Genomic DNA, 12,135 nt, shown 5'->3' on the forward strand with positions numbered 1-12,135 from the left:
AGGATTGTTCTCCAAATGTTCCAATCTTTCCAAAATGTTAAGTTCAAATTCCAAAATACTGATGAGCAATTTCCCTGGAATACCCTGTTACCTCAGAAACACGGGCATCTCGTTTCCGGAATAGAAGTGCACAAATTTCATTCCCAACCCAGATTACACATGGCCAGTGTGGATTCTAAGTTCCCCTAAAACCAATCCCATGGAATACAAAGAAACACCAAAAACAGACAGGACGAACAAAAATTCACTGTTCTTCCTTTAGAACCTTTCACGGGTAACTGCAAAACTTATAACAAAGAGTTAATTCCCTCCATGAAGAACTTGCACACATTTTTCAAAGAACAAAGGAAGAGAAAGAAAAGGCTGCTAGGTGGGTGTTCCCAACCCATTAACACATTGGGGGGGGGTTGATTATATAACCCATCAGAGTGACTGTACCCTTCTTAGTTTTGAGTTCTGCCCATATGGACGCAGTGGAAGAGCCCTCCATTACCTCCCATTTGACTGCAACTGTGATAATGTCCTTGATTAGTATTGCAACTCCCTCATTTCTTTCATCTCCCTCTCTATCTTTTCCAAAATGTTGAAACCCTGGGACATTAAGCACTCATTCCTGTCCCCCTCTCAAACTGAATCTCTGTAATGGCCACATCATAGTTCCATGTACTGATCCATACTCTTAATTTTATCACCTTTACCCATAATTTTAGCACTGAAAACACACACTTCAAACTATCTGACCCATCATGTCTGTTACTTTGCTCTTTTCTAGCGGACAATGTCTCAAGATTCAGGAGAGGAGATTTAGGACAGAGATGAGGAGTAACTGTTTTTCCCAGAGAGTGGTGAATCTGTGGAATTCTCTGCTCAGGGAAGCAGTTAAGGCTTCTTCACTAAGAAACAGTTAGATAGGTTTTTACATAGTAAGGGAATTAAGGGTTATGGGGAAAAGATGGAGCTGAGTTTACAGACAGATCAGCCACGATCTTATTGAATGGCGGGGCAGGCTCGATGGGCTGAACGGCCTACTCCTGCTCCTATTTCTTATGTATGTTTCTACTGGCTCTGACATCTGTGTTCTTCTCCGTCCCTCCACTTTCTGACTTGACACTTTGGTTCCCTCCCAGTTTGGGTGCAATCAATCCCTGTTGTACAGGTCACCCCTACCCCAAAGGAGGTTCCAACGATCCAAGAACCTGAAACCCTGCCCCCTGTGCCAGTTCCTCGGCCACTCATTCATCTGTATTATCATCTTATTTCTTCCCTGACTAGCATGTGGCACAATGAGTAATCCAGAGATGACTGCCTTGGAGGTCCTGCTCGTCAGCATCTTCCAAACTCCCTACACTCTCTGTGCGGGACCTCTTTCCCCTTTTCTATCTATGTCATTAGTGCCAATGTGCACTTCGACCTCTGGCTGCTCACCCTCCCCCTTGAGAATATTGTGCAGCTGTTCTGAGACATCCTGGACCCTAGCACCTGGGAGACAGCACATCATCCTGGCATCTCCTTCTCAGCTGCAGAATCTCCTGTCCATCCTGTGACTGTTGACTCTGCCTGACTCTTCCCTTCCCTGCCGAGCTTTGGAGCTGACCACAGTGCCACTGGCCTGTCTGCCGCTGTGTCCTGATAGGTCATTCCCCTCCCATGGGGTATACTCGTCGCTGAGGGGAATGGCCGCAGGGAAACCCTCGGAGACCCTTTGCTCCCCTCATCTCTCCTAGATCTCACCCACCTGTCTGAAGCCTGCACTCTGAATGTGGCCACTTCAGAAAAAGTCTCACCTGTACAGTTTTCAGCCTCCCAGGTGGATCTCCAGCTCCTTGACCTTGTCAGTCAGGAGCTGGAGCTTTATTATCATACTTGAAAATTACATTTCCCCATGTTCTTTATGTACAATACTGATATTATCTGTGAATAACTCATGTTTGTCTTACTGTGGTTCATAGTATTGCAGCTGCTTCTAGTGACACCAGCTATCTCTCAGCATTCGGTGGAGTTTTAGTCTTTGCCATCATTTTAGTATGTCATGGAAATATGACAATAGGCGAGTGCATAAATGATGGACTTCGTACTTCGTTGCCTTAATGATTCTCTCTCTCCCCTCTGGTAGAGCTACGATGGAGAGTCACCTGGAGACTCCGTATAATGTCCCTGACCTTGTGATCACCATTGCCAACAACGATATTGATTTCATTATCAGGTAAGTAATTTCAGGTCACACTGACAAATGGGTTCCCCCTTTGTTTTGCTGTTGACAGCCCCTCCTCTTGTACACAGATCCTGCCTGTTTGAAGATTACAACAAACTGTGCTCCTGGGAAGGTCTTTATGTACCGACAGAAAGTAAGTTTGGAGAATAGCGGGAAAGTGCTGAGCAGCAGAGTTCTGCTGATAACCTCTGCCCCCCCCCTGCCCCCAGAGTGTAGTTTATTTATACCTGTTTGTTCTTGAACCAAATAACCAGTTGCTGCTGGTTCACTAGTAATGCAAAGAGAGGTGGCCCTCATCGCATTACATATTCTGGGCAGGTCTGCTGCAAATGGTGCGGAGATTAACAGAGTGAGGAATGGCATTAGTTTATTTAAAAAAGAGAAATGAATGAAGTAGAAGACGTGAATGCCCAGAACCGGAGAAAGTACATCCCAAGGCTTCAAAGGAGTTGGGAGCCCTGTCTTTAACTGATAAAGTTCCTTAGATGTTAGAATGGTTCTCACAGATTGGAAGGTAGGAATATTTAAGAAAGGAAGGAGAGAGTAAATGGGTAACTACAGACCAGTGCTCTGTTTTTCTGTAATGGGGAAATGTTGGAATCTATTGCTAAGGAACTGGTAACTGTGTGCAGAAAGATTTGGCAGAGCCAACATCGATTGCTAAAAGAGAAATACTGTTTGACAAATCTGTTACGAGTTTTTGTTTTAAGGTTATAATGGTTAAATGAATAAGTGAAGCTATGAATTTGGACTAACAGATCTTAAAGGTGTCACTCAATAAGTTAATAAGGCCGTAAGACACAGGAGCAGGCTCATCGAGTCTACTCCAGCATTCCATCACGGCTGATTTATTATTTCAGAGGGTCTATCCTGGGTCCGGCGAGTACAGTAAGTGCAATTACGAAGAAAGCACAGCAACGCCTTTACTTCATAGAAGTTTGTGAAAATTCAGCATGTCATCTAAAACTTTGACAGATTTACGGTGGAGAGTATATTGATTGGCTACGTCACAGCCCAGTATGGAAACGCCAATGCCCTTGAACAGAAATGCTGTCAAAAAGTAGTGGATACGGCCCAGTCCGTCACAGGAAAAGCCCGCCCCACCATTGTGCACATCTACATGAAACACTGTTGCAGGAAAGTAGCATCCATCATCAGGGATCCCCACTGTCCCGACTCTGCTCTGCTCTGTTCTCACTACTGCAATCAGGAAGAAGGTTCGGAGCCTCAGGTTCAGGAACAGTTATCACCTCTCAACCATCAGGCTCTTAAACCAAAGGGGATAACTTCACTCGCCCTATCACTGAAATGTTCTCACCGAACTGAACCCACTTTCAAGGACTCAGTATTTATTGCATATTTATTTATTATTATTCCTTTTTTACTTTTTGTATTTGCAGTTTTTTTTTCTTGCACATTGGTTGTAATCAGTTCTGTTGGGTGTGATCTTTTATTCTATCGTGTTTCTCGTATTTACTGTAATTGCTTGCAAGAAAATAAATCTCGGCTGTATATGGTGATGTATGTACTTCGATAATAAATTTACTTTGAACTTCGATTTATTATGCCCCTCAACCGCATTCTTCTGTCTTCTCCCTGTAACGTTTGATACCCTTACCTCTGAACCTGTCAACTTGTGCTTTAAATATATCCAGTGACTTGGCCTCCACAGCGAATGTGGCAATAAATTCCACAAATTCACCTCTCTGTGGCTAAAGAAATTCCTCATTTGTTCTTAAGGGACATCATTCTATTCTGAGGCTGTGCCCTCTGGTCTTAGACTTCCCCAGTGTAGGAAACATCCTCTCCACATCCACCCTATCAAGGCCTTTCAACGTTCAATAGATTTCAATGAGATCCGTTCCCCCCAGCCTGCTGAATACAGTGAGTGCAGGTCTCGCGCTATCAAACACTCTTCATAAATGAACCCCATCATTCTCGTGAATCTTCTCTGGACCTTTCGTAATGCTAGCACATCCTTTCTTAGATAAGGGGTCTAAAACTGCTCACATACTTTGTGTGGTCTGACCAATGCCTTAGAAAGCCTCAGCATAAAGACATATTCAACATTTCAGGAACATTTCTAGCCCTCTGGCATCAGATTTCTGAGCAGACAGCGAACCAACCCATGAACACTACCTTACTATTTTTGTTCTCTCTTACTTTTAATTACTTTTAATTTAAATTTTTGTGTATTTCTTATAGTAATTTACAGTTTTTCCAAATTTCATGACATACTATATGTCAGTTACGTTAAAGTTGATTCTGATTATGGTCCCGGTCCCTTGCTTTCATATTCTAGTAGTCTTGAAATGAATGCAAACATTTACATTTGCCTTCCTCACCACTGACTCATACAGCAAGTTAGCCTTCAGGGAATCCAGCAGAATCGGGATCCCCAAGTCACTTTGCACCTTTGATTGCTGATTTGGAAAATAATCTACACCTTTATTCCTTCTACTAAAGTACTTGAAAAGAATCAGAATCAGGTTTATTATCACTGGCATGTGCGGTGAGATTTGCTAACTTAGCAGCAGCAGCTCAATGCAGTACATAATATAGAAGGAAAAACAACACGAAATAAAATAATTAAGCATATCAATTACAGTATCCTTATATTGAATATAAAAATCATGGAAAAAACAGAAATACTAAATATTAAAAAGGTAAGGTAGTGTCCAAGGGTTCAATGTCCATTTAGGAATCGGATGGCAGAGGGGAAGAAGCTGTTCCTGAATCGCTGACTGTGTGCCTTCAGGTTCCTGTACCACCTATGCAATGGTAACAGTGAGAAAAGTGCATGCCCTGGGTGCTGGAGGTCCTTAATAATGGATGCTGCCTTTCTGAGACACCGCTCCCTGAAGATGTGCTGGGTACTTTATAGGCTCGTACCCAAGGTGGAGCTGACTAGATTTACAACCCTCTGCAGCTTCTTTTGGTCCTGTGCAGTAGCTTCCCCATATTAGACAGTGATGCAGCCTGTCAGAATGCTCTCCACGGTACATCTATAGAAGTTTTTGAGTGTATTTGTTGACATACCAAATTTCTTATCAAGTATAACCGCTGTTTTGCCTTCTTGATTACTGCGTTGATATGTTGGGACCAGGTTAGATCGTCAGAGATCTTGACACCCAGGAACTCGCACCAGCAGGTCACCAGAGGACGCCATCTCCACAGCACTTCACTCTGCCCTGACCCATCTGGATCGCCCCAATTCTTACGTCAGAATGCTGTTCATTGACTTTAGTTCCACATTCAATACTGTGATCCCCTCCAAGCTGAACGCCAAACCTCGCCAGCTTGGTATCAGCTCATCCCTCTGCAATTGGACCTTGGACTTCCTGACTAACAGATCCCAATTAGTTAAATTAGACAACCTCTCCTCCTCCACTCTCACCCTGAACACCGGTGTGCCTCAAGGCTGTGTGCTGAACCCTCTTCTGTACTCCCTTTTTACCTATGACTGCGTTCTTGTACATGGTTATAACTCCATAATCGAGTTCGCAGATGACACCACAGTGGTTGGCCTGATCAGAAGGGATGATGAGACGGCCTACAGGGACGAGGTCCAGCACCTGGCCGCGTGGTGTGCCGACAACAGACTGGTCCTTAACACCCAGAAGACCAAGGAGATTATTGTGGACTTCACAATGATGTGCTAGGAGCCACACTCACGTCCCCATCTATATCAACGGAGCTGTAGTGGAGCATGTATCAAGCTTCAAATTCCTTGGTGTCCACATTTCCGAGGATCTCACCTGGTCCCTGAACTCCTCCATCCTGATCAAAAAGGTGCAAGAGTACCTTTATTTCCTGTGGAGCATCAAAAAAGCTCACCTCTGTCCCAGGATACTGACGGACTTTTACCGCTGTACCATTGAGAGCATACTCACCAACTGCATCTCAGTGTGGTATGGCAATTGTCCCGTATCGGACTGCAAAGCACTCCAGCATGTGGTGAAAACTGCCCAACGGATTATCGGCACTCAATTGCCCACCACTGAGAACATCTACCATAAGCGCTGCCTGGGCAGGGCGAAAAGCATCAAGGATTCATCTCACCCTAACCATGGACTTTTTACTCTCCTCCCATCTGGTAGGCGCTACAGGAGCCTCTGCTCCCGCACCAGCAGGCACAGGAAGAGCTTCTTCCCTGAGGCTGTGACCCTGCTCAACCTCACATCACAGTGCTAAGCAGTATTGCATCCATATTGTACTGTCTCAGTACTTTTATATTTGTGTGCTGTAGCACTTACTTTCTATTTGCAGTTATTTTGTAAATAACACTATTCTTTGCATTTCTGGTCAGATGCTAACTGCATTTCATTGACTTTGTATCTGTCCTCGGCACAATGACAATAACGTTGAATCTAATCTAATCTATCTAACTTGAAACTGCTCGTCTCTCCACTTTTGATCCCTCTATGAGGACTGCTATGTGTTCCTTCACCGTACCCTTCCTGAAGTCCACAATCAGCTCTTTTGTCTTACTGACATTGAGTGCCGGGTTGTTACTGCAGCACCACTCCACTAGTTGGCATATCTTGTTCTTGCACACCCTCTCGTCACCATCTGAGAATCTACCAACAATGGTTGTATCATAGATGGTATTTGTGCTACGCCTAGCCACACAATCATAGGTATAGAGAGAGTAGAGCAGTGGGATAAGCACACACACCCCTGAGGTGCCCCAGTGTTGATCATATATTTCACGACTCTGTATTCCATCTGCCACTTCTTTGCCCATTCTCCTAAACTGTTCCGCAGCCTCTCCTTCCTCAGCAGTACATCTATCTTTGCATTGTCTGCAGACTTGGCCACAAAGCTATCAATTACGTCATCCAAATCACTGACATAGAACATGAGAAGAAGTGGTCCCATCACTGACCCCTGTGGAACACAGCTAGTCACCAGCAGCCAAGACTCCCTTTGTTCCCACTGTTTGCCTCCTGCCAGCCAGCCAATCTTCTATCCATGCTGGCATCTTTAAACAAACAAAATGAAAATAAAAACAAAGTAGGCACTCGGGACTGGAGGTTACGTACTACCACAGGCTGAGAATTGGTTAACAGACAGAAAACAGGAAAAATTGATAATTTTTGGGTTGGGGTCCTACAACAAGTGTGTTACTGCAGTTTGTGCTGTGGCCCCAACTATTCAGTTTATATCAATTATTTTGATGAAGGGAACATATATAATACAGGTGTCCCCTGCTTTTTGAACGTTCGTTTTACGAAACCTCACTGTTACAAAAGACCTACATTAGTTCCCTGTTTTTGCTAACAGAAGGTGTTTTCACTGTTATGAAAAAAGGCAGTGCGTGAAAAAAAATCAGCGCGCGCCCTGAGCAGCCGCTCTCCCCCGGATTCAGAACGGCATTCTCGCCGGCATTGCTTAAACACGTGCCTGTGAGCATCCGTTAGCAAGATGAGTTCTAAGGTGTCGGAAAAGCCTGAAAGAGCTTGTAAGGATGATACACTTAGCGTAAAACTAGACATAATTAAGCGTTTCGATCGTGGTGAACGAAGGAAGGACAATGTGAGTTTGGCTTGTGGAAGTTGACGAAGATGACGTTGAAGAGGTCTTGGCATCTCATGACCAAGAACTGATAAATGAAGAGCTGACGCAATTGCAAGAGGAAAGGATAACAATTGAAACCGAATTCAGTAGCAAATGGACCAAAGGTGAAGTCGCCCAGGAACTGAATGTGAGGCAACTGCGTGAGATTTTCGCTGCAATGATAAAGTATGACTCTAATTTTGAAAGGGTACGTCGGTTTAGGGGATATTTGCAAGATGGTTTGAGTGCTTACAAAGAACTGTATGATAGAAAAATGCGCGAGGCTCAGCAGTCAAGCAAGCCTTCCACATCAGCCACAGCAGACGACCAACCTCAACCTTCGACATTGAGGCAGGCAGACATAGAAGAAGATGAGCTGCCTGCCCTGATGGACAATGAAATGACACCCCAGTGTCCCACCACCCCAAACCCCGGGCCACGGACAGATACTGATTCGCGGAGAATGCAGCGGTAGCCGGGAGGCACACAGCACATCTTTAAGAAAAAAGCTGAAATAAATATGCTAATTAATTAGGTGCTGCCTGGCACATAATTGTCTGCCCAGATCAGAGCTGATGCAATTGGCAATCGCCACTGATCTGGGCCGACAACTACGTGCTGGGTGGCACCTAATTAATTAGCATGTTTGTTTCGGCTTTTTTTCTTAAAGATGTGCTGTGCGCCTCCTGGCTACCGCTGCATGCTTCGTGGATCGGTATTGGTTCACTGCCCGGAGGGTGGGGCCACTGCACCACCCAAACTCCTGACGACTCAGCCTAACACACCATCATGTGTGCTCGGCAAGCTGTCTTCCCGATTCCCGTAATACTACACTGTACATACATTATTTCTACTTTATATCGGCTGTGTATTTTTATGTGTTCTTTGGTATGATTTTGCAGCTTCATAGCTTAAAGGTTACTGGAGAGTGTTTTTGCCAACAGCGCTTGTGTGAGATTTTCGCTACGGGAACAGTGCAAGCAATCGTTGTAGAGAAGCATTTCTAATTTATATAGGCTGTGCATTTATCATATCATTCCTGCTTTTACTATGTTATTTTAGGTTTTATGTGTTATTTGGCATGATTTGGTAGGTTATTTTTTGGGTCTGCGAATGCTCACAAATTTTTCCCATATAAATAAATGGTAATTGCTTCTTCGCTTTACGACATTCCGGCTTACGAACTGTTTCATAGGAACGCTCTGCCTTCAGATGGCGGGGGAAACCTGTATGTCCCAGTACGCTGAAGTTGTGTATCGGGGTAGTGGGTGAGTTGTGAGGTAAATGCAGAGAGACTTCAAGGGAACGTGGGAAAGGAATGTGAATGGATGAGGAGATGGCAGATGGAATATAATACGAGGTCACATTGAGTTAATGCTTGTGATGTGCTGTTATCAAAGTTCACCGTTTATGATGTAATGTGGTGCACAAAGGCAGCTGCTGCACCAAAATGACATTCCCTGGCAAGATTAGACGGTCTCTGTTTCAATACGAGTCCTGCTGGTCAGTGTTGTTGCTCTCTGTTATCAACCTTTAATTTTCAAACCGTCAGCCATCAACAATGAAAAGGCCATGGGCAAAATTTTGAACATTTAAGGTTAATTTCATGAAAAATCTGCTGACCGTAAAGGTTAATAAGTGACTAGAGGAAAACTAGAATAATGTCAGTGCCTGTTGGTTTTGACTATTGATCCTTGCAGGGAGGTGGGTTGTGTCTTGGGGAGGTGTTTTGTAGTTTGCACGGTGTTAAGTGTTCCACCTGGGGCAGATTATTTGCCTATCCTCTGAACAATGGAGAGATTGAAATGGGGGATAAATTAACGATACTATAAACAATAATTTGCTGTTTCCTTCTGCTTTCATTGTAACTCCTGTTCCTGTGTAACTTGTTGCTAATCTGTAAATGCAGCCACCCGCCAGTGAGGTAGGTTAATGCCATATAATGTGTCTGGCTGTATGGATGTGAATCAAAGCAAAATCCTGAGAAACCGAGCAGGAACGAGTGCTAAAGAAGGGAAGAGCTATTTCTGGCTAACACTTTGTTGGATCCTGGGAGTTTGCACAAAGCAAGGGATGGAAAACACTTGCTCTATGTTGCTGCAAACCTGTGATTTTTGCCCAATCTCACTCTGTCCAGACCAAAATTTGTCCAGTTAACTATTGCAATGCCAAGAATTGAAACTGTTCTTGTGAACTTGGCAAAATTCTATGGGCTACGAAATAGTTGCTTATCCCATGAATGTATTGACTTCAGTACATTGGTGAGACACCACTGAATTTCTGTCCATTCACTTCAAAAGGGCCTTTGTGTAATCACTGGAGAAGGTGGCATCGCCGTCAGTGATGGCACTTCCTGACGGCAGTATCGGAGGGTTACACTGGGAAATCCATAGACAAAAAATACCCTGGTTATCTAAAAACTTCCCATGCCATTAAGCAAAACCCCATTCACGGAATCGGAAGTAAACTGTAAACGAAATCGTTCACGAGGGCTCTGCTAGTGGATCAGTCGCTGCGGGGCGTGGAATTGGGCAACATGATATCATGTTTAGCTGCTCCGAGACTGGTTGAGGGTAGAGCTGGGAGTGAAAGGGTCACGGTTTGGTTCCATGACTGGCCACCCTTTTTAATGCACTGTTCCAAGTGTGGGGTGCCATTAATTGTCCACCCCTAGTACCACTGGGGGAGACTGCTGCCGAGCTACTGTCTGACTCTGCCAGAGACGTTCTGTTAAGGAGACACCTGCACAGTGCCACTGTGCAGGGAGGGAACATAATTATGGTTACAGGGAGCACTGACACAAGAAAGCAGCATCCATCATTGAAGACCCTTACCATCTAGGGCATGCCCTCTTCTTGCTACTACCATTCAGTAGGAAGTACAGTCGCCTCAGGTCCCACACCAGCAGGTCGAGGAATAGTTATTACTCTATAACTACCAAGCTGACGTGGATAATTTCACTGCCTACTACTCTTAACTGATTCTACGAGTATTATTTTTAGTTGAAGTTCAAGTTTATTGTCAACCATACACATGTATACTGCCAAATGAAACAATGTTCCTCCGGACTAAGGTGCACAGCACAGTATATACAACTCATGCACTAACGCATAAAATAATATTACCACAAATGAATTAATAATAAGGGGCATACACAAGTTAAAAAGTGAGCAGTATAATGCTACAGGCACTTCATATGTGATGAGACCAGGGTGATGGCAGGGAGTTCATTAGTCTCACAGTTTGAGGGTAGAAACTGTTTCCCATCCCAATAGTTCTTGTCCTATTGCTATGGTATCTCTTGCCTGATGGTTGGTGGTCAAAGAGATTGTTGGATGGATGCGGGGTGGATCATTAACAATGCTAAGGCTATGCAATGCTCCTGATAAATATCTCAGAGGGGTGGGTGAGAGGCCACAATGATCTTCTTAGCAGTCCTGGCAATCCTTTGGAGGGACTTGCAGTCAGACATTTTGCAGTTCCCGTGCCGGATGGTGATGCAGCTGCTCAGGACACTCTTGATGGTGCATTCCAATAAAAAATTGGGCAGAATTTGGGGGGAGGGTGTGTAGTGAGGAGCCTCAATCTCCTCAGGAAGTGGAGTGCTTTCTTGACCAAAGAGGTGGTGTTGAGGGAGCAGGTGAGATTTCCCATTAGGTGCACCACCAGAAACTCGGTGCTCCTGACTGTCTCCACGGAGGTGCATTGAGGAACGGTCAACCCGTACCATCCTAAAGTCCTAGTCATCTCTTTGGTCTCGTCCACATTGAGATTCAAGTTGTGCTCATACCATTCACCCAGCTGCTCTGCCTCCTCTCAGCAGGCCATCTCGTCATTGCTGTTGATGTGGCCAACCACTGCTGTGATATCGGTGAACTTGATGATTCAGTTAGAACAGATATCACATACACAACCTACATGCATGCCACAGTGCAGTCTGCATCATTTCTGGGATTTTGGCTAATTAGAATAAACATCATTTGAAATTTGCCTCTAGTATTGAAAAGAAATCTGAAATAAAAGCAGAAACTGCTGGCAACACTTTGCAGGTCAGGTAGCATCTGTGGGAAGAGAAATAACATTCCAGGTCAAGGAGAAACAAAGCTTATTATGTTCATGTCAAAGGACTCCAAGGATGTTTATATTTCTCCCTTCACAGATGTTACAGGTTTCTACAAGTTTCCATTTTTAACCATTTTCTATTTCTGTAAAAGGTTTTCATTAGGAAAGCTCGGGTGTGAACCAGGTTGTATATGAAGTGCTACTCAGCTCAGCTCACAGAGGAGATTAAGTGGTTTACACAACCCGCCCCGAGTGGGTTGCTGTCTCATCACACCTAGGGAAACAAGAAAGTAGTGTGATCA

The 12,135-nt window shown here is 44.3% G+C and overlaps 1 protein-coding gene across 1 annotated transcript in view; it reads left to right on the top strand.

The window, feature by feature from the left end:
• bckdk (branched chain ketoacid dehydrogenase kinase) overlaps positions 1-12,135 on the top strand; it is a 73,931-nt gene that overhangs the window by 53,769 nt on the left and 8,027 nt on the right. Inside the window, exon 9 of the mRNA XM_063031391.1 lies at positions 2,114-2,203. Within this exon, the coding sequence (XP_062887461.1) occupies positions 2,114-2,203 (90 nt within the window). The remainder of the gene's footprint in view (positions 1-2,113; positions 2,204-12,135) is intronic.

This window comes from Mobula hypostoma, chromosome 23 (genome assembly GCF_963921235.1).
Source record: "Mobula hypostoma chromosome 23, sMobHyp1.1, whole genome shotgun sequence".
Classification (NCBI taxonomy): Eukaryota; Metazoa; Chordata; class Chondrichthyes; order Myliobatiformes; family Myliobatidae; genus Mobula; species Mobula hypostoma.